This window comes from Nelumbo nucifera, chromosome 2 (genome assembly GCF_055504915.1).
Source record: "Nelumbo nucifera cultivar China Antique chromosome 2, China Antique-T2T, whole genome shotgun sequence".
NCBI classification, from domain to species: Eukaryota; Viridiplantae; Streptophyta; class Magnoliopsida; order Proteales; family Nelumbonaceae; genus Nelumbo; species Nelumbo nucifera.
Window position 1 is genome coordinate 37,088,737 of NC_142650.1, and position 18,847 is coordinate 37,107,583.

At 35.9% G+C, this 18,847-nt stretch overlaps 1 protein-coding gene across 1 annotated transcript; it reads right to left on the reverse strand.

Moving 5' to 3' along the window:
- Positions 1 to 8,085: 8,085 nt before the first annotated feature.
- LOC104599081 (glutamate receptor 2.7-like) lies at positions 8,086 to 16,008 on the reverse strand. Its single transcript, XM_010261451.2, has 5 exons — positions 15,677 to 16,008; positions 13,145 to 14,493; positions 11,883 to 12,195; positions 10,658 to 11,064; positions 8,086 to 10,332 (listed from the first exon to the last, which is right to left on the reverse strand). Exons 1-5 carry the CDS (start codon positions 15,957 to 15,959, stop codon positions 9,781 to 9,783), a joined length of 2,904 nt encoding a protein of 967 aa, XP_010259753.1. The 5' UTR covers positions 15,960 to 16,008; the 3' UTR covers positions 8,086 to 9,780.
- Between the last annotated feature and the right edge of the window lie 2,839 nt (positions 16,009 to 18,847).

An 18,847-nucleotide genomic window follows, 5' to 3' on the forward strand; every position in this document is an offset into this window, starting at 1 on the left:
AAAGAAATAAACTGTATCCTTCTCTTCTCTTTCTTTCTTTTTAAAGCCCTTGGATCTTTCATGTTTTAATGGTAAAAACCCTCAAACAAAGAAGAAATAATAAGGTATGCAATGTTGTTTAAAATAATTAATCTTTATTTTTACAATTTACTATAAAAATAATTATATACTTTGGACTAATTATATTAATAAATTTTAGCAAAAATCATAAATTATTGATAATTATATAATAAAATAATCATTTTTTCATATTAGTTGCTAGTGCTATATTTTAGGGTAACAAAGATCAAAAGGATATATTGATTGTCATCCATTGGAAAATTAATTTCAGAATACTTCTTTTTTATTTTTTTGCATTTTCGGTATTTTCAGTATTTTTTTCATTAATTTACAGCATTTTCCAATAATTTATAGTAATTTTTTCATTTTCAGTAATTTTCAACAATTTTCAGCTATTTTTCAATATAATTCACATAAAAAAGTTAATAAAAAATTTCAATAATTTACATTTTATTTTTAGTAATTACTGAAAATTTTTTAATTAATTTTCAGTATTTTTTCATTAGTTTTGAAATATGTTTTAGAATTAATTTTCAATTAATGTACATTTTCATAATTTTGTCGTTCTCAGTATTTTTTTCATTATTTTCAATATTTTTTTTCAATAAGTTTCAAAAATTTTTGCAATTATTCCTTTTTCAATAATTTTAAAAAATGGTTCGATAATTTTCAATTGATTTTCAATAATTTTTCACTGGAAAATTAATTACAGCAAAAAACAATATAATTCTTGTTCCCTTTTTAGTACTTTCTTAATGATTTTCAAATGCTTTTCAGAAATACTTTGTGTTTTTCTGTATTTCATTATCTTTCACTAATTTTCAGCATTTTCTATATTTTTTAGTAATTTTGCATTTTTTATAATTTTTGAATAAATTCAGTTTTTTATTAATAATTTTCACATAGAAATATTAATCACAATTTGCAATAACTTTCATTTTATTCTCAGTAGTTACTAAAAATTCATTTTAAATTTTAAATTTTAAATTTTAATTTTTAGAAAAAATAACGTATGGGTAAATTTTGAATAATCTTTAGTAATTTCTCGATAATTTCCCATTGAATTCCAATTAATTATTCAGTAATTTTTGCATATGAGTAATTTTCAATACTTTTCAGTATTCAACTTTTTTGTAATCTTCAATAAAATTTAAATAATTTTCTTTAATTTCTGAAATTAATGTGCATTTATATAATTAGTGAGAAAATTAGTACTAAAGAAAATCAGTTGAAATTACAAAAATTATCTTTTAATATTAGTGATAATTTTTAGTGGTTCTTGAAGATAATTAAAATAAATAATAAATATTGATGAGAATTCTTAAAAATATCTACTGAAATTTATATTTTTGAGTATTTTGTCAAATAGTTATTATTGGTAATTAATCATTTAAAACCAATTTTGTATAATTTTCATAAATTTCAAAATTAATAACTAATTACTGAAAATAAAAAATTAAGTTGAAAATTATTCTATTAAACATTGATAATTTACTGAAAGTAATGTTTGGTAATTTTCAGTATTTTCAATATTTATTTCACTAATTTTCGGTATTTTCAATATTTATTTCACTAATTTTCAGCATTTTTCAATAATGTTTGGTATTTTTTTTTTCATTTTAAATAATTTTGAGCAAATTTAAGTTATTTATTAACAATTTTCAAATAGAAATATTAATAAAAATTTCAACAATTTTCAGTTTATTTTTACTTTTCTAATTATTTTCAATATTTTAATTATGTTTTAGGTTTTTCATAATTTTCTGTATTTTTAATTAATCTTTTGCAAAAATCAATGTATATATGGGTAAATTTTGAATAATCTTTAGTAAATTTTTTATAATTTCCATTTGATTATCAATAAAACTTCCGCCAAAAGCATTTTTTTTGCATTTTCATTATTTTCATTAATTTTCAATATTTTTAAATATTGAAAATATTATTTTTGCTATTTTTTCAATATTATTCAGTAACTTTTGCATATGAGTAATTTTCAGTATTTTCAGAATTTTTAGTAATTTTCAAATAAATTTAAATAATTTTCTTTAATTTCAGTAATTAATGTGCATTTTTAGAATTAATGAGAAAATTAGAAATAAAGGAAATCAATTGAAATTACTAAAATTAACTTTCAATATTAATGAAAATTTTTAGTAGATTCTTGATGATAAATAAAATAATAATAAATATTGATAACAAATTCTTGAAAATAATTGCTGAAATTTATAATTTTGAATATTTTGGCAGTTAGTTATTATTGGTAATTAATCGTTGAAAAGCAATTTTTATAGAATTTTCATAAATTTGAAAATTAATAACTAATGACTGAAAAGTTGAAAATACTAAAAATCCCTTAGTTATATTATTATTATTATACAACCGATGTGCTACACGGTTCGGATCTATATGATCCGAACAGTGTTTATCGAAAACGGATCGAATATGACCCGAATGGCTCGTCTTCTTCACCTGCATAGTAAAACAGGTTCTGCGACGCCCCAGGTCTCTTTTTTTTTTTTTCCGGATTTTTTCACTTGTAATGGGTAGGTTTGAATGTTGTGCAATATTTTATATATTTTTGAACACAAAAACATTAATGGTAGTAGAAATTGTACTTGAGTTTTGTTCTTGCAACTTTAACCGCAGGACCGACTTGAACCTTGTATTTTTCACCAGAGAACGCACCTGAAGCAACATGTTCAACCATTAAAGAGAATGTTAATGTTAAACCGAAAACGAAACTGAAAAAAAAAAATGCTAACCAAAGGAAGAAAACAAACCTGAAAATGAAAATCCAAAGAAGAAACCCTTTGCAAAATTGGTCTAAAAGCAACTGTGCAACCAAAAAATGAAGTCCAAACGTCTCCGACTATATCAAACAATATTGAAGAGAAGAAAAACAAAAAATGAAGAAAAAAATAGAAAATAAGAACCAGAAATGTCTCTGCAATGTTCTCATCTTACCAAACTCTAAAATGTCTCTGCAACTTTGACTACTTTTTTGGAGGAAGGAGGGAATGCTGTTTGGAATACCTAAGTTTTGAAACCAAAACTTCTATGCAGGAGAAGATGCTTTTAAAGTCCAAACGTCACAGCCAAGGCTATAAATGTTAAAAGGAAGTTTCCATTCATGTTTGAATAGATGTACTCAATATGTGCATTGCCAAATTTATTTTCATGGATCATCAAGCAATTTAATGAATGGAATAATATACAATATTAAACTCGATATAGTCTTAATCTTAATTTATTAATATAGATATATGCAACTTATAATTATGGGCCACTCAATAATCATCCATGATATTAGGGTATATGCTGGGGTACAGAGGAAGGCTATATTTAGAATTATAACAATAACAAATGTTGGGAGGGAGTTCACTCAATTTATTACTTGACACATCATTTTAAGGATGGGAAGTGTTGACATTTAGAACTTTTCAAAAGTCAACTTTAGCCTCTTATATGGGAAAATTTTTTTCTGCATTAATGTTAAGGTGGGAATCATGAAAAGCTAAAGTTAAGGTTTAAAAAATAGGGTAAATTTTTTAAACTTTTCCTTAAGTTTTTGACCATTGCTGAAACTTTTTAGAACTTTGGTGATTGCAATCACCTCCTCTGAACTTTCTAATACAATTATAAGTAGACCCTCTTTGTTAGAATCCTCTAACAAGAGGCACGGAAGTGTCCAAAATACCCATGCAGTATTTACTGAAGCTGATTTATATAGGAAAAATACAAAATTTATAAACAACAAGAAAAGAGAAAATTTAAAGTTGAAGCTTTATCTTTGAGCGATTGATATGAAGGGCAAGTTTGGAAAATAAATCAATTTCAGAAAAGAGATTGAAAGGATTTGGACTAGCAATTCATATAAAGAGAAAATTTGGAAAATAAACATTTTGGTCAAAAATAACTACATGGGTATATTGAACATTTTAATTTCATGCATCTTTTTAGAGGATTCTAACAAAGGGGGTCGACTTGCAACTATGTTAGAAGGTTTAAGGGAACTGATTGCAATTACTAAACTTCAGGGGGCGTTTCAACAATTTACCTTAAAAATAAAACAAAATTATAAGATTGTAAAACTATTAATGTTTGTCGATGAGATCATTACTATTGTTAATTTCAAAATATATTATTCTTTTTACCAATACAAAAGGCTGAACACACATTTTAGTATTTAAGGCATATTTGGTAAAGTATTAAATCCATTTCTTCCCATGAAAAAACCCCATTAGTTTTGTGGCCAAAGGGATTACAAGTTAATAGGTAAACAAACCTAAGGGGAAGTGTTAGTATTTGACCCAAACTTAACAGAGAGAAAATTAATTCCATCATCATCATCAGCAGCAGCAACAACACCTAAGCCTTCTCCCAACTATATCGGGTTGGCTATATGAATCCTGTTTAATTTTCCATTCCATCCCATTTAGTGCCATATACATTGTTAAATTATTGCATTAAGATCATGTCTTATAACACCCATCTAGACCCTTTTTGGTTTGCACCCAATTCTTCTAGCCCATTGAACTTGTAATTAAATAGTTTTTTTGAGAAAATGTTTTATATGGTATTCTATGCATGTGTCCAAACCATCTTAATCTACTTTCTCTCATTTTATCTTCTATTTGAGCTACTTCTAGTTTTATTCATATGACTTCATTTCTAATCTCGTCCTTTCTATTTTTACCAATTATCCATTTAAGCATTAGCATTTCTATCATATTCATTTTCTTGACAAGCTATTTCTTAACAGCCCAACATTATACTCCATACAACATAACTAGCCAAACAATTGTTTTATACTACATTTATAACCTTATCTTTTTTAGTTTTATCACTCATTCATCTAGCATTCACATTTCTAACACTGTCAATTTTTGGACATGTTGTTTCTCAACTGCTTGACACTCCACTCCATATGGCATAGTTTCGATTACAATTGTTCTATAGAATTGGCCTTTTAGCCAAAGTGGTATTAGCTATGACATAAGACTTAAGATGCACCCATGCACCTATCCTCTAATTCCATGGGTGATATCCTCCTCAATCTTTTATCTGTTTTGAATTATTGAACCAAGATAATGGAAGAAGTCGCATTGAGTTATCTCTTGGTTAGTTCTAAGCATATCTGGTTTGCGCTCCTATCATTATTAAATATATATTGCATATATTATGTTCTACCTAGTCCTACTTATTTAGAAACCTATTGTTTCTAATGAAGTTGTTCATAATTAAACCTTTTTTTTTCTTCTTTCTTCATTTGACCCTTTGCTAGTTTCATTAATTAATACTATGTCATCCCTAGTAAACATTAACCAGCATTGGACCCCCTCTTGAATTTGTTTAGTGACTTCATCTATTACAGCCTAATGCAAATAAAGAAGTGCTAAACCTTTAGTGAAGACCCATTCTAATGGTAAAATCTGATGTCTCTCCCACAAAAGTTTTAACATTAGTTTGTGCGCCCTTGTATATATCTTTAGTTAGGTTCACAAACCTATTTGGGACTTATTTGTTTTCCAAAACCCACCATATTACCTCTCTAGGGACTCTATCATATACTTTTTTAGTATCAATAAAAACCATGCGGAGTTCTCTCTCTCATTCTCTCTTAAATTTCTATTAATAATCTTAATGCAACTTACTCTTAAGAAAATATACTAATAGATATTGGATTAAACTAATGCAAAATGATCCTTTTTTGATGCCAATCAAAGCTATAAACTTCTCCTGCTCAATTACACCAAATTAATGCTAATATGTTTCCTATTTCTTGATAAACCTATGAACCCACCCAGTGCAATTTTTTTGAAGGATAAAAGAAAATTTTATTAAAAATAAAAGAAAGGAATACAACTGACAGACCAATAGAACATTCAAAGGCACTACAAAAACATAATCAAGCCTTTCAAGCTTCCAAACTAAAAAGTCCTCTTCATCCCTCTTCTTCTCTCGCGCGCCTTCTCAGCCTCTTCCTTGAACCTTTGGAAGGCCTCTCTAGCGAAATTTTCCCTGCCCTAGAAATTTAAACCCAACGACTTTGCCACCTGCACATCTTTCTCTACTTTGGATTAATCTATAGACCTTGGCGCCTCTTCCTCCGCATCCATCTTTGTCTCATCCCTTTGAACTGTTTTGAACAACCTTTATCGAAATCCTGGGTTGAGTGTTCTTCTTTCATTTCCTCCCTACTGAAATGAAGCAACGACCTCCGGCTCTCCCTCTTCTAGAATTGGATATGAGTTTACGTCTTGATTCCCCTGAACTCTTCTTACTAACTCCACTGAGTACCACACTCTTCTGTCTGCATTCTTCTTATAAAGCAGCCTCAACCCTGCCCTCTTCTTGCTAGAATCAAGTTTCTCAAATTCCTAGCCAGGGCGGAATGCAATTTGTTCTTCTGAGGGCTATGACCGCTTTGAATCTGTTCCAGATTGTTGGAGCTGGCACTAAACAACCCTTTGAGCCTCTAACCTACCTTCTTTAACTATCAACCCCTCTCCTATCCCCATAGATGGGCTCGCAATCTCAACGTCCTGAGGTCCAACTTTAGTAGCCTGCATTGCAATCGGTGCGGCCGAAGCAACCACAGGACTCAGGAGCCCCTTAAAAGGTCAGCCCATGGGCCCAATTCACTAATTCACGCCTTACACCTCCCTCAAGACCCGACATCTTTGAAGCTCTGTCATAGGGATGGCAACTTTTAGGGAATTTTTTGGTATCCGACCCGCCCTGACCCTAATAGGACCTGTTTATCACTATAGGGTTTGGGATTTTAGATTAAAACCCTATTAGGATGGGTTTGGGTTTTGACTTTAGGGTATCCAATACCCGATACCCGGGATGCATAAATATGAACCTATTATATTATATATCATGCACAAATTTATAAATTTTAAGTACTAAGATAATTATTCTATTATTAATATTTTATTTGTATAAATTTCTTGGGATTAAAATCATCATTTAATGTAAATTTGGATTTGATAAATTGTTTATTTCATTTAGTTATAAAATGCTAATTTTAAATATTATTTCTTTTAATTTTTAGTTGGGATTGTGAACCATATACATGTATTGATTGTTTTGATAAGCACAAAAGTTAATAAAATCTATTTTATTTCATTATATAACACAAAAGGCAAGATGGCTTAGTGGCATAAAGTAGTGTTAAGAGATTTGATGCTATCATTAATTGATTTGAGTTTAAGTTACACTATAAGCATTAGAATGATACGGGTTTAAGAATTTGAGAGGAAAAGTTAGACAGGTTTGAGACGGGTTTGGAATCAAGGATACATAGGTGGGCTTGGGAATGGGTAGGGCGATTTACACGGGTACCCTACCTGTTGCCATTCCTACTCCATCACCTTTTCTTGAGAAGGAAACAAGATTCGAATTTGAAAATAACCAAAAAGGGAAAATTCCACTTTAATTCAAGTCAAGGGGTTTAATGGGTTTGTAGCGATATGGGTTTAAGAAATTGAGAGGAAAAGTTAGACGGGTTTAGAATTAAGGATACATAGGCGGGTTTGGGAAGGATAGGGCAATTTGCACGAGTACCTTACCCGTTGCCATTCCTATTCCATCACCTTTATTTGAGAAGGAAACAAGATTTGAATTTGAAAATAACCAAAAAGGGAAAATTCCACTTTAGTACCCTAAACTTAGAGATGGCAATTTCCCCCAAATTCTTATATCCTATATGTGAATTATCTATAAAATAGATAATTTTTAAGTAGTTACCTTAGAGCAGAAAAAATAGATAAACATTTTGGGATAGTGTCAAATTAGTATCTAAACTTTCGAACGTATCACTGCCTGGAATACCTAAACCTTCAAAAGGAGTGTCAAATTGGTCCCTATGAAACTAACTTTCAAAGAAGACACTATTCGTGGCATCGTGCATAAATGTCAGATGAACTCTTTATTGGGGAAGATTTCCGATTCTCTTTCTCCTCTGAGGCTATTACCTCACTCCCAATATTTAACATACCAAATAACACGGCCGCCCCTACCACCGCCCCCGGCGATTCATCGATGAATACCTCTAGGATCAGGTTCGAGAGACCCGAAAAGCAGCTCAAGACCAACGGTTGGAATTCTTGCACCACGTAAGACAGACCTTCGATCCCTTAATCGTCGTCTTCCCCCAATTTTCTTTCTTTTGGCAAGCCAAACTCGTCGACTGTTCACGCTCATCAGTCGTATGGGAATCCACTCGGTAACGTAAACTTGAAGGAGGAGGCAGTGTCACCGGCGAACATGCCCTTCCCCTCCCACGTTTCTGATCAAAATTATGTATCCAAGCCCGGGCATGGGACTAAGAGGGTGAATCCGGCGACGACGAGGCCGGCGCAAGATCATGTAATAGCAGAGAGGCGACGAGATAAGCTCAGTCAGCACTTCATAGCTCTCTCAGCAATTGTTCCTGGCTTCAAGAAGGTTAATTCCCAGACATTATTATTAATTCATTCTGTCAGAGACTAGCTAGGCTTTCTATTTTTAAGAAAATAAGGCTTCTGTTCTTGGAGACGCTATCAAGTACTTGAAACAACTGCAACAGCGAGTGAGGACATTAAAAGAACGGGCCGAGAAGAAAACATAGGAATTCGGTTGTGTTGGTTAGAAGAACTCAGATGTTGGTCGAAGATGACAACTGTTCCTCGTATGAGAACTTTGGCAGATGTTGCTATGATGACGATGCTCCCGGAGATTGACGTGAGAGCCTCGGACAAGAACGTGATCATAAGAATTCACTGCGAGAAGCGGGATCGAGTTGCCGCCTCTCTCAAACGAAGGGTCCTGCCGCGTTTCACCAGAGACCGAACGTCGGCGTCTTCTTCTCTGGCACCGATGCAATCTCCCCCTCGTCCCTACTCCCGCCTGAAAAGGATCGAAGTTATTTCCTCTTTCCTCCCTTCCCCTATCAGACTTGGAATCCCCCAAACTTGACACCCCTGCTTCTTCCGCCCCTTCTTCCACTGCCACCCATCGGAAGCCTCTAAGGGATCTGGCGGTTAGAGATTTCGGGCCTTCCACCACGAAACTCACTACAAATAACTCTCCAAAGACCCCCACTGTCAATTCCTTAGGAACCTTGTGCGGTGCTTCCGCCCAAATCAAAAGCTTTACAGCCTCGAGGTCCCTCCAGTTGGGGTTATCCTTTGCGACCCCGGCGAAACCCCTGACAGCGTTTCCTAGTTCCTTAAAAGCTTCGAGACACCAGGCATGGAGCAGTAATCCGAAGATTCTCATCCTCCACCTCCAGGACCCTCTGTTGCTGCAGTCTCTCTCCAAGCCCAACAACCAACGGAACAAACCCAGATTTCTACCTTCAAATCGGTACGGGCCTCGCTCTGCTGCCCGTATAGCTTCTAACTCCGAATCCAGCACGATTAGAAATCACTCGCAACTCCGGTTCCAGCATCGACACCTGACAATGCTCCGCTTCGAATTCCCCTATCAAACACCTTTTCAACCAACACTCCCTTTCTCTCACCCCTGCTCCGGCGGCAAAGACTATGCGGCCTGCCGGAGTTACGCCCACCGATGCTTCATTATTCGTCTAAGTTAGGCTCAAAATCAAACTGATTACATTTGTACTGCTACATATGGAAGTTTGGATTTCTTTTCTATTTAGTGTTGATCTTTATATATGGTACAAGCATATACATACATTTAACTGCATCACTGATCAGCCTCAAATTGTCACTCTTCTATATTAGGAAAAAAGCTATGATGATTAGGGGTGCTAGGTTCAGTACATGAGAAATCTTCTTCTTCAGTGAAGATCCCATCTCCATAGCTGGAAATAATTGTCATTGCCGGACTCTGCAAAGTACTCATATTAGGTGTAACCTGATCACAGTCTCTAACGTCTATTGTGTGCCCACAATCTGGGGGTTTCCCCTTGTGGGATGTATCAGTAGAAATCTCTTTCTTCTGATCAAATTGTTTTATCATGGAGGTTACTATTTGCTTCACTGAGCCTTCGGATTTTAGTATATCTTTATGCTCGTGAAGGAATACAAAGAAGAATATGAAGAGGGCGGAAGAAGAAGAGAGCCCAGCAACGAGGAAGAGGCCTCTGAAGCTATCTATAGTGAGGCTATTTGAAGTTACTGTGGTTGCTCCTTGCTCTGGACAGTCTTCTTGTTGTCCAAACCATTTTTGCTCAATCTTTGACATTGTTTCTCCCTCAGTGATGTTCAAGATTGCCGTTGAGACATCAGGTACCAATGGAGAACCCTTTGGAAAGACCTACAAGACATTAAACCCAGAAATAGCCACATCAGCAAAATAATTAAAACACACATTATTCCTGAATTGCGTTTTTGTTTTGAGAAGAAAAGGCAAGTTGATTTTATTTCCAAAACAACTTCTGGAGCACAAATATTATCAGAAATTTACATTTGAGAAAACCCCATTTAGTGTTTTGATTTTAAAACAAAGGAGATTGTGTCTGATATTTGTTGGGTGTTGTACAGTCACAGCAAATGAACTCATTTCAAGTGCAACAACATAGCCCAAGAAAAACATTTCAATCTCCATTGAGAGAGAGAGAGAGAGAGAGAGAGAGACTCACAAATCCATAGCCAGCAATCTTGTAGGTCCGTCCCACCACAGTGTACTTCTTACAATATTTAGCAAGAAAGAGCTTAACAAAAGGGATCTCATCTACGATTGCAGAAACGCCACCGTTCCGGCTCCCTCTGGAAAGAGCCTCATGGAACTCTTCAACACTGCTATAGGACTTAAGCTTCGATCTGTCAACCTTCAAACTCTCCATGAGCCCTGCGACGAAAGAACCCTTCTGATAGCCAATATATTCTCCATTCTTTATGATATCCTTTAGGTCTGTAATGGTTGGTTGCAGTTGTTCTACTGTTAACATGGACGTTAAGCTAGCTGTGTAACTCGATGTCAGAACAAGGACAACAAACACCCATATGATCATCACAAATCTCGATAGATTGCTCAGCACCTTCTCTTCTGCAAATAACAAATAATGCAATTCGCTTTTTAGATTCCTTCAACTAAGCTGATTAAGCCATGGCCAATCAAATTAAATTTCTATACCTTCTTATTTTTAATCAACTCTCTGTCTACAGGAGTGAGATTTTCTAAATTAAGAAGCAAATAGTCTTACAATCCGAAGTTGTTAGACAGACCAGACACAAAACTGATTCGGCCATGGCCAATTAAATAAATTTCTACCTTCTTATTATTAATCAATTCTCTCTCTAAAGGAGTTAGATTGTCAAATTAAACATGCTCTATCAATGGGTCATAGGTCAGGGCCTGTTCATATAGTTTGATCATTTGAATCAAACCAGATGGAGGAGGGTTGTGTCAGGTTGGCAGCCAGCTCTATAAAAATTAACTCGATATAATAAATAATACAAATTGCAATAGTTTACACATGTATTTGAAATGGGAAATTACAATCTATGATACCCAAAAGATATGGTACGGGAAGAACTTTGCCCACTCCATCAATTTTGATGAATGCCACCTGATTGGTCACCTCTTCTATATGATACCATTCAGTTTATGAGTTCAAATTAGCCCCCTACAATGTCCCACAACACATCTCTGCCGTGTATTAGAAATATCTCCTGTTAATAACATCATCATTTTTTGTATTATCTTCGGGAAATGTTCCTGACCAGAATGTACTAGGGGACATTGTGGGGGCAATCTTGTGGGGGGCTGATTTGATCTCTCAGTTGATTGGCTGTAAGATTTTTGGATAATAAGTTTGACCAGGTCAACCCTCAAAGTCTAGCAAATCAGTGGAGAGTACTTACTGTGTGCAAATACAAGCGTTGAGAAGGAGAACCAGAAGATCATCCCAACTTGTCTGTGAGGTGGACCCCTGAAGTCTACATTAATACCGTGCTCAAGAACCCAGACAACGAAGCCAGTGAAGATGAAAAAAGCTCCAGTAGTTAGCCAAAGATCCATTGTAAGAGGTTTCAAGAAAATCCATGCATTTCTTCTCTCATCATCTTTGATGGGCACAATCATCGACACCCCCGATTCTGTATAAGGCAAGGTGAAGTCTACGTGCAATGATCGGTTTGCTAGAATTGTTATATCTCCGACTACAGCGTCAAAATTCTGTGCTCCAACGACCATTCATTTTTATTAGTACGACAAATATTTGTTGAGAGAAAATGCATTGTATAAATATGCATGTCATAGAATGATCTGCAATAAAAAAAGTAGAGAATTGAATTACAGAAAGAAAGATCATAAACTGGTTTATGTTGCATGCGTATTAACTTTTCACCTCTCTTTCTTCTTGTCTACCCTCAATCTCACAGTCCATATATATCAACTCCTGTACTCCATTTATCAAAAAGGGGATGCGCCCAAGTCACTCACCAAAAGTGGGGTTTTACAAGGTTTCTTTAAGTTCACTTGGGCTATGTTTGGTTTGATAGAAAACAAGAGAGATTCTCTTATTTTCTAAAAAAGGTGGAGAATAAGGCTCATTGTCGGGGGCCGTTTGATAACAGCTGAAGTGTGGCTTTTTGCTGTTTTTTAGTGAATATGTCATTAAGGGGTTGCTAGATCTTTAAATTAAAGACAAAGTAATAAGTCATTCAATTCATCCATTTCAGTCATTAATAAACGGGCCCTTATAATATATATATATATATATATATATATATATATAAAGAGGGAGAGAGAGAGACCCATTTATGTTGGAGAAAATATGAACACGGAAATAGGGGTCTGGAATCAGAATTGGATTGGCTATTCCAATTCTAACCGTTTGATTGGATGGAATCAGAATCCCATTTCCATCCCTGCTGGAATGACATTCTCCCATTTGAGGGAATTGCCATTTCCCTGTCCCTCCCTTGAGAATGAAATCCCATTCTTATTGATTCAAATTTTCAATTTCCATTCATGTCTAAAGTGAATACCAAATTACAGACTATGTGAATAGACCATCCCCATTCCAATTTCAAAGGATTTCAATTCAATTCCAGTTGCAAACCGAACGGACCCTTAAATTAAAACAAATATAGAAAGTAAAGAAGATCATATGTTTACCAACCTGAAGATATACTTGATTGACTAGATCATTGTAACTCAAGGAGCCCGTACCATTGGCCAACTCGAAGGGAACATACTCGTAGGGGACAGCATATGGTAATGACATCATTACTTTCTCGAACACATCTATGCAGAAACCAGTGACTGTGGGGGAGCTGGTGGGAGAAGACCTCTCCACTTTTACAAAATCAAGGAAGCCGTCTTTGACAGGAACTCCAACTCTCAGTTTCTTCCCACTTGTTGGCATTTCCCAACCCTTTGGCACCTCCAATTGCTCACCTGGCCATATGATAGCTCCAAGACCATCCTTGGAAGTTGAGTAGTTCTTCTGATCACCTGGCTTCAATAACTCCTTAGAGAGCCCATAAGTTGGGCTCCAGAATCCTATCCCTCTCTCCCCTTTTCCTATCACATTTACTATTTCAAAGGTTGAAGATGGCAGCTCCCCATCAATTAGGTGGTATTCTCCACTTAATCCCTCAAATCTAGTCCTCTGGAGGGCTCTGAGTAGTTCTGAACCCACTTGGGAGACTCCAATATTAAAAGATTTTAGGTCACTTAAGTTTTTTCCTGGAGGTTCCAAGTTCTTGAATCCTGAATGAACAACACTAACTTGCTCCGCTGACTTGGCTAGTGCCCAGATGCTATCATATGCCCATAATCCAAAAACGTCTAATTCAATTCTATCCATGTGAATATTCTCTTGACGGAACTTCCTTCTCCATCTTGTTGCAAAGTTGTTGAGCTTCTTGGATCTTGGAACATGAGGCTTCACACCCAAAACTCCTTGCATTGAATCAATCACAGATGGATCAAGGGAACATAGAGTGTCTGTAAGCTCATACGTGATGATCCAACTGTAGCCTTTGCTCATCATTCCGGCTTCCTTCGCCTTCAAGAAAACGCGAGAAGCGAGAGAAGATGGCATGTGCACTACATAAACTCTGGTTTGCATGGTCATTAGTTTGTAGAGTTCTTTGAGGATCTGATCATCCGTGGCCAAAGGAGAAATGACACTCCGGTAGGGGACCCTTACATTGATATCTTGCAAGGAATCAGTCAGAAATGGCACAAACCCTCTTCCACAATCTGTGTCTTCATAAATGGGCACAACTTCCTTCCATCCAAAGGCTTGGACAATTGCTGAAATAGGGTGAACTTGGTTGGAGTCGTTCTGGGCGATTCGAACAAAATAAGGAGTTTCAGTGGAGGAAAGAAAAGGGCTTGTCGCAGAGAAAGTGATTACTGGTACGTGAGTTTTGTTTCCAATATTTGCTACAAAATCAGCTTGCCCCGATCTTTGTGGCCCTAATATGGCCCGCACTTGTACATTTTTCAACAGGTCTATAGCTGCAGAGAAATGTTAAAGAAATCAGAGCTGAATGAATAATTTACTATGGACTATGATAAGCTAATTACAACCAATTAGTTAGTATCACAAAAAGAGGTGACCAATAAGGTGGATGGGGTGCTTTGATGATTGATGAAAGCTCTTCTGGTATCATGTCTTTTTCCAGCCTAACAAGTCAAAAATGAAAATGATCTTTGGTGTGAAGAAAGCAAAAAAAGACATCAAAATTAAGTACAAGAGATCAAGGAAAAGAATGTAGAGATGTTCTATTTGATTCTAGGTTAAAAGATCTGGGCTTATCTTTTTGTTTTGGATTGGTTATGTTCTTTGGGTTGCAAAGGTGTGATGGGTTTGGGCTCTAGCGTCTATTGGGTGGGGAGCCACGTGTATCTCACTGATCTCTATGGGTTGAATGCCATGCTTAACATTTTTAAGAGTAAAACATCCAACCCAATGCCATGCTTAACACTAGAATTTATTGGACTGGATGGACCTGGTCCATCCGTAATGGATTTTATATTAGATTGGTGTCAAAATGAACCAATATCCGGTCCAGAATACAAGTGTCATTGGACCAAGTTTGAGTTTTGAAACCAATCTGAATTAAAAACAATTTGGATAGATTGAACTGTCCAGACATTGAATTGTACTGGTTCAAAATAGAACAGAGTATTTATTAGATTGAGTTGGACCTGGTCCGTTTGTAATGGACTCATATTAGACCAGAAATCCAGTCCAATTGACACCTACTTGTGCCTCACTTATTGAAAGTTGTGAGGCCAAGGCAAGTGTGGGCATTTATAGGCTATGTTTGGTTTGCAAAATAAGAGAGAAATAGAAAGTTAATTGAAAAAGTTCATATGAAATTTTGTGAAAATTTCTTGTGAATTTTTCTTCAACATTCTTTCTCTTTCTTATTTTCCATCAAAACAAACACAACATAAAATTTATTTATGTTTTTTTAATTTTAATATATGGAAATGGCTTTTCTTAGAATGATCAATTGGGCTTCTATTGTGAGTGATCAGGGTGAGACAAATCATACACTAACCAACTAATTTCATAAGAATTGAAATGTGTCAAAATAATATGAATGATGATGACAATGCAAGAAGAAAAACTACAAAAAAGAATGCATAAAGTTAATGTTTATACAATCAATGGCCATGTTACCGTACGTACCTGCAGATGCAGCTTCCACTACATCATTGTTGGAGTCCCTAACATGAATCTTGAGCCTCGTCGTATAACTATGATGAGTCGCATAGAAGTCCGACAGAGCCATCTTTATGCAGCTTAATCCCACCTTTCCACTCCATGAATCCAAATCAAGAATCACTCCCACGTCAATGGTGGCCGTCGTATTCTGAGCATCAAATTCTTCTGCACACAGACACAGCTTCAAAGGAAGAAAGAGAAGGAGCAGGAGATGAAGGTAGATTGCGTCCTTCTTGTTCTTATTCATGTTGGAGCTCTGAAACCATTCAACTCAGTTGTGTCAAGGTCGAGTTCAAGGCTTCATTCAAAGCACTACTGGGTTCGTTTTTTATATAGACGGCGACCTAATAAGACAGTCCAACTGTTTCAAAGTTTGAATGGGTCGGATCTAGAGAGATGTCACTGCCTGCCTTGATGGACCGCAGACGGCATGGTAATAAAGAAATTGTATATTTGACCACCACTTGACACCATGCAACAGCTTGGATGTCGGGCCATCAAACCGGGTCTGATTATGGATCCGGACGGACCTACAACTGAACGATAAAAAAATAAAGAAAAAAGAAATGGTTTTTATTGATTTTCTCAAATAAAGAGATATTGTAGCATGGTTTTCAAAATCGGGAACCTACCAGTTTTGTTTTTTCCCAAAATCGGGTTTTTGCCAAAAAAACACTGATTTGGTCAGTAAACCGCTGATCAGGTGGTTGAATCGTTCAAACCGTTCAACGGTTTTGACAGTTTTTATTTTTTTTTTTAATTTTTTTGTTAAAATGGTCAGACCATTCGACTCGGGAACTGAATCCCTGACCGGTTCATTGTCCGAGTCAATTTTAAAAACCTTGTATTGTAGTTAAATAGGGATCTGAGATAATAACATAAAGCAATTTCACGCCAAACAAACTGGACTATCGAGCTTGACCGGATAAGACCCGACCCGACTAACAAAAAAACCAACACCCCCGGCCCATCAAGATATGATCACAACAGCGTCACTCCATGCAACAACAAACAGACCACACCATCCTAGAGATCTAATTTATCCAGATTCATCCACCAGCCCACTAAAAAAATAAAAAAGCTCAAATCACACATCCGTACTTTTTACCTATGCTTTGACAATAAACCTAATTATTTATTAAATGGATAAATTTAAGTGAAAAGAAATGGACTGTGTAACTTTTTTATTATGTCAATATGATTATGATTATATAATCGGTTAAGGTCAAATGAGTTCAGGACAATCTTATCCCAATCCCATTATAATTAAGGCACATGATGCAGACCCAGACCGTAAATGGGTCGGGTCAGGTCTATCGGGTGTACCCGAACCATTGGCTTCAGATACACGGACTACGTTGAAGAAAGAATAACGCGTACAATACACACCATCTAACCACAATCTTCTACCTCTTCTTCGCAAGTTGAAGGGGAGTGAGTAAATGAAGAGAGAAACGCGACATCTGGTCAATTGGACCGAGTCTTCTCAATAGACGATCTAAGTTTGAAGAGGAGATAATTTGACTTGACAAGTATTTAAAAATTGGTAAAGCTTACTCGTTTTATACGTTTATCGGTCACCAAACTGTCGTGTAGCCTTATTAACTTATAAGCAATTAATCATTGACAGACTTGCAGATAGAAAATATAAGACAAGAAAGAGAAGACCCGACTATGGAATCGGATTTCTTTTCTCAGAAAAAAAAAAAAGAGACTATGGAATCGATCGGAATTTAATATGTAATATAAGCTGGAGGAGATACGACCTACATGTCACTCTCTAGAATAAGGCGGAGAGCTTGACTTGCATTGTAATGCGACGCAAATTGGCTGCTCCTAGTTAGAGATGATTTGACTCCCAGTGAATGATGGAGTCAGCTGACATGCGCAAAGAGAATCAAAGAACCCGGGGGTGCTTATCCGGCGAGATCGCTCCGATGCTTAAGTCAGTAGTTTGCGAGCTAAAGGTAGTTTAGAAAGCAAGAGAGCTAGTGAGCAGTGATTACGCGTACATTTTCCCCCGAAGGGTTGGGGTCTTTATATACTGGAGTCTTCACGGGTTTTTCGAAGTGGTTCCGGGATTCTTGCCGTGATGAGGCCCGTATCCGTATTAGCGGGAGATAACGTTGCCAGCCGATAAGGCTTATCGCTTCCGCCTGATTCGGACGGGGGAGATAAGGCTGGCAGTTACGAGGTGTGATCCCGTAAAGCGTGGAATCTGGTGGTGATATCTTTGGGGTTAACATGCAGAGGTCGGTCGATATTACCAGAACTAGCGCCCCTTGGGTCCGTCCTGGTACGAATGCCGAGGTGTCTTATAACCGAGGTGATCTTGATGCAATCGTGTCCCGAAGTGGATTTGCTTCCGAGGTGAACTTGCCCCGAAGTGGTTCAGTTATCCGAGCTCGGTCTGTCGTAGACTTGGATATGTCGGGATGAGCTATCATCCTGTCAATTAGATCGTGTCCACGTGTCCCCCTATTATTAGGTTGAGCCAAATCACCTTACATCACATTGCATTAATGGCGATTTCACAGGTTAATTGGGAATTTGAGATGTATTTGGTTTTGGTGTCTGACGCTATGTGGTTAGTTGTATTGGGTCTCAGTTAAGTTATATTTATTCATATCCATGTTTAGTCATGATCATATTATAAATAATGATCCATCATCATATTAGTATTAATTAATGACTAGAAGAGATCCCACATATTAATTAATTGGTATTAAAATTAAGCACGCCCATATGGTGATGTTAGCTTTTGTGTATTTTTGTGAGAAGAAGACGACTTAACTTTTTTTTGGGAGAAATTTGTGTATGGATTAGTAATTAAAAGGGTCATACTTTTATAATTTTTGTTAGAAAAGATAAGAAAAATTGATAAAATTTTGCTTCAAGCCAAAGGAAGGATTGGTTTTACATTGACCAATTATTTTTTTAGGGAGATTCAAAATTTTAAGAATCTCTTTTCTTTCCTTTGTTTTTCGTTTTTGTCCTTTCCTCTTCTCTCTTTTGAATGCATGAGAATGCATGGGAATACTATAGATGTTCACATGCATGATAGGGTGGTTGGGGGTGCTTTTCACACACGTGCATGCTGAACCGGGCCAGGTCAGTGCGCGTGTGTGTGTGTGT